The sequence below is a fragment of the Puma concolor genome, chromosome D1 (assembly GCF_028749965.1).
Source record: "Puma concolor isolate L17-30 chromosome D1, mPumCon1.1.hap2, whole genome shotgun sequence".
In the NCBI taxonomy this organism is placed as follows: domain Eukaryota; kingdom Metazoa; phylum Chordata; class Mammalia; order Carnivora; family Felidae; genus Puma; species Puma concolor.
The window spans coordinates 5,055,852-5,059,879 of record NC_141676.1 but is presented as its reverse complement, the minus strand read 5'-3'; the positions used below and the strand labels follow the sequence as shown (position 1 = coordinate 5,059,879).

Genomic DNA, 4,028 nt, shown 5'->3' with positions numbered 1-4,028 from the left:
GCTTGATTGTGTCATTTATTGGCTCAGAACCCACCACTGTCTTCCTATCTCACTCAGAATAAAATCCAGATTCCTTATCTAGGCCTGAGAGGCCCTGTGGGACCGGCCTGCCACCTCTCTGGCCTCATTTCCCCTTACACTCCCCTGCCACTGCCCTCGCTCCCTCTGCCCTGGCTGCGCCGGCCTCCACGCTGTTCCAGGACCAGGCTGCGAACTCTCCTGCCTTGGGGACTGTGTTTGCTGCTCCTTCGGTCCCAAGTACCACAGAGGTGCAAGGCTCGTTCCTGTACTTCGCTCAGGTCTGCTCAAATGCCGCCCTGTCGGGGAACTTCCCTGATCAACCTCTCTAAGCACCCCTGGCATTCTTTGACCTCTAACCCTGATGTGACCTGCCACCGACCACCACGTGACATAATATTTGCCTGTGGGCCTTCCTTCATCTCTCACCACCGGCAACACCCAAGAGGACCTCTAGAGCCCGGCGTGCGGAGGATGCTCAGCAAATGGGCAGGGGCACGGGTATGGATGGGAAGAGCCCGATGCACGTGGCCTCTCATCTCTGTGCCACAACGGACCTGCTGGCACCGCTGAGCAACTCCGCAGAGCCCTTCTGGGCTTCGGGCTCCTTCTCCGTAAAACGTACCCTGATGGCCCTTTAGGAACTCTAGAGATTGTTCATTTAAAGAGCTTGAGGCATGGGCAGCGCCCAGTACAGTGGGGGCTGAGGGGGCCACTTGGCTGCTCTGTAGGCCTGTCCCCAAGGAGTTATAGTCGTGCGGTCTCTGTCCGCTCAGGATGGAGTGAAGGTAAACAAGTGTGAGGAGTACTGACTCCATGCCATCCCAAGGTCCCCTAAGCGTTGTTTCTGCTCCACCCAGTTCCCCATCAAAGCCCATCAGATGATGCCCATTTCCAAGCAGGACCTGCAGGCTGGACTTCCCCAAATATACTTCGGATCCAGGTGGCCCCAGTGTGGGGAAGCAGAGGTGCTTGCTAAGAATGCGTAGGTCTGGGCTTTATGATGTGTGGGCCTATGGAGTCCCCTCTGACAAAGGACCCATTTTTGTGAGGTGGGCTACACTGGACAGGCTGGATGGCAGGTCAGGTAGAAAGAGTCAGGCGACTCTTTGAAGGCGACTAAGGAGTAGTTTCCCTGTACGCCACCAGGGGGCGCCAGAGGTTACTCAGCTCTAATGAGGACTTGTCCCACCATCTATTAAGGCGTCTCTCTTCCATCTCAGATCTAGGATGGGACAACAGAGGGAAAGCATGGTGCCGGCTCTTTCCCACCTATCAACTTGCTGATTGCTGCCAGCCCAAACAGGGCCACATGGAGGCACTGGAGGTCAAGCTTCCAGATTCTGTTCTTTATTGATAAGCATTAATGAACCCCTTGCCAGTTCTGCCCTCGGATTCCCAGCCTCAAGTGGGGAGTGTGTCATTGCCTCTTAGACACCTGCCTGAGTCTGGCTTTGTCCAAGGCTGTGCCCCTTTGCCACGCTATTCCCCAGAGCACAGCATTTAGGTCAGGGAGGTGTGTAGCAGGCATCTGAAGGGTCATGGTCAGGTCCTGGTCCTCAGAGACCACTCTCCATGTAGGAAGTGCAAACTTCAGCTGTGTTGGCTCCCAGAGGGGGCTCCAGGAGCCTGCTGGTTAGATGAAAGGCTGAGCCTCAGAGACCTCCAGATTCAGCCTCTTTCCTCTTCACACTCTTCACAGCCAAACACTCTCATGGCAGAACTGAGCCAAGGGGGCAGCAAACTGGCTCCCGCTTGTGTCCTGAGGTCCTGGGATCGCAGGCAGGAGGCCTTGGGTGGTGCCTCAAAGGGGATAGACATGCCAGAGGCTGTGCAAGGGGAGGGGGAGGGAAAAATCAGAGCGAGTCAGTTAAGTCCTTGATCTGATTTCACCAGCCCCAATTCTTGGCCATGGCCTACAGTCCTTGGCCAACCCCTCTGTACTAAATAGAGAGTCCCTTGGGCCCTGGGTGCACTCTTCCCCCACCATTAGCTCAGAGCTAAGAAGTGTTAAAGCCATCTTCTGCCTTCCTGAGCCAGGCACCCTGTAGAGCCTTCTCGCCCGTTCAGCAAAGCCCAAGAGCCTTCACCCATTTCTTCCTCAGGTCAGGGCAGCCCCCACCTGGGGCCAGCAGGCTGCTGGTGCCTGACGAAAACCCTGGCCCCCCTGAAAGCCCTCCCTGGCCTGTCTCTGACCTGTACTGGAAGCGGGGATCTCCAGGGTGGGTCTGCAGCACCTGGCGCACTTCGGCGGGGGGCTCCAAGCCCATCTGCTCGGCCCGATGCCAGCGCTGCAGCCGTGTGATCCCTGCCAGGGTGGGAAGAAGACACTGAGTCCAGGCTAGAGAATGTGTGTGGAGGGGTGTGTTGGGACCTCCACGCCCCCCAGTCTCAGTAGACCCAGGCAGGGGCTTGGCTTGCTTCAGGGACGTGTGGATGACAGGACTGTCTCCAGGATGTGCTCCTGGGGCCTGAGGGGGTTCTCACCTGTGCAGGGCCCGTATTGCCAGGCCAGATCAAACTGCCTCAGCAGCTCCATCTCTGCTTCATCCACGCTCAGAGGCTGGGGCTCTTCCCCTGCAATGACATGCTGCTTCTCAGGCCTGCCCGGGGCCTATGCCCTGCAAGGCCAGCCCCCTGCTGCTCACTTCACAGCTGTCCCACTGCTCCCCGGCCCTCGCCACCCCTTGGCCTCTGCCGGCCGTTGCCAGGCCTGGACTAGGAAGTAGAGGACATACTTCACTTCCCGTGCCATTGCCCGCGTCCACCCACGTCCTCTCATGCCCCTCGGTGGTGTCCACTGCTCCCGTCCCCCAATCTTTAGAGACCTAGCTCTGGTGCCAGCTCCCCCTTGCTGTGCCCAGCGGGGCCCTCCCTCCTCTTCACTACAGGGTAGGAGTCAGTGATGAGCCGCTTCCGGCCCATGGCGGCCACCCAGGCAGGCAAAGAAGGAGGCGACTGCGAGGAAGGAGACAGGCCAGCGGGCACGAGAGAGACAGCTGCTGAGAGAGAGAGAGTGAGAGAGGGCTGAGGCCAGAGAGCGAGCCTGGGGCCAGCGACAGGCAGACACGGTGACCCAGACTAGCCGAGAGGAAGTCCGCTGGTTCCAGGGAATGACGCCTGTCCCCCACCCCCACAAGCACGCAAACATTAAAGACCTAAGCCAATGGCTGGCCACCTCTGCGGGGCGGGGCCCGGCTTCAGCCAATGGCAGGCGGCGCAGGCAGAGGGGGCGGGGCCGCTGCTGCAGCTGTGTTCTGGGGGAGAAGGGGCGAGGCTGGGGTGGGAGACCTGTCAAGATGCCCCAGACGGCACCACCTCCTCCTGCCCCCCCTCCGCCCCATTGGTCTGCAGTGGGTCTCGGGGGACTTAATAGAGCGTTATCCTTAGCCTCTCACTTCCCGTTTGCCCTTCCTAGGCAAATGTTCTTTTCAGCCTCACTAATCCCCGTGGCCGGTTGGTAACTCCCCAGAGTCCAGCTGGAGCCTCCGCTCCCACCCCTTGTCCCGCAGAGCTCAGTGGGGGCAGGTCTGGAGGTCCGATGAGAGTTTGGGCTAATCCAGCCCCCTCCCTGCTCCCATCCCACCCCCACTGGCCCCAGGAGACCTGGCCGGAAAAGCCCATGGGTTCCAAAGCTCCTTTCTCACAGTCTGTGCCCAAAGACCCTGCCCACTCTTAGTCCAGGCAAGCGTTGGCCTTGTCAACTCTCCCGGAGTCCTGCAGCCTGCCCCATGCCCACCCTACCAGTCAGGAAGATTCCACACTGAGCAGGAGGCCAGAGTGTATTGGTATCCCTAGTTTTTCACCAGTAAAACCTGCCATCTCACTAATATGACAGTATGAGCAGAAAATACCCACACTAAACCAAACACTTATATGGCGCTTACAGTATGCCAAGTACTGCTCTCAGCATTTCCCCACATATTCGCTCAACTAAAATAGATGTAAAATGATTCTTTTTTTTTTTTAAGATTTTATTTTTTTAAGTAATATCTACCCCCAGCATGGGG

The 4,028-nt window shown here is 58.1% G+C and overlaps 1 protein-coding gene across 1 annotated transcript; it reads right to left on the bottom strand.

The window, feature by feature from the left end:
• Positions 1-1,346: 1,346 nt before the first annotated feature.
• On the bottom strand, positions 1,347-3,158 carry POLD4 (DNA polymerase delta 4, accessory subunit). The gene is made up of 4 exons (XM_025915485.2): positions 2,847-3,158; positions 2,506-2,595; positions 2,215-2,326; positions 1,347-1,847 (listed from the first exon to the last, which is right to left on the bottom strand). The coding sequence occupies exons 1-4, from the start codon at positions 2,941-2,943 to the stop codon at positions 1,823-1,825; spliced, it is 324 nt and encodes a 107-aa protein (XP_025771270.2). The 5' UTR covers positions 2,944-3,158; the 3' UTR covers positions 1,347-1,822.
• Between the last annotated feature and the right edge of the window lie 870 nt (positions 3,159-4,028).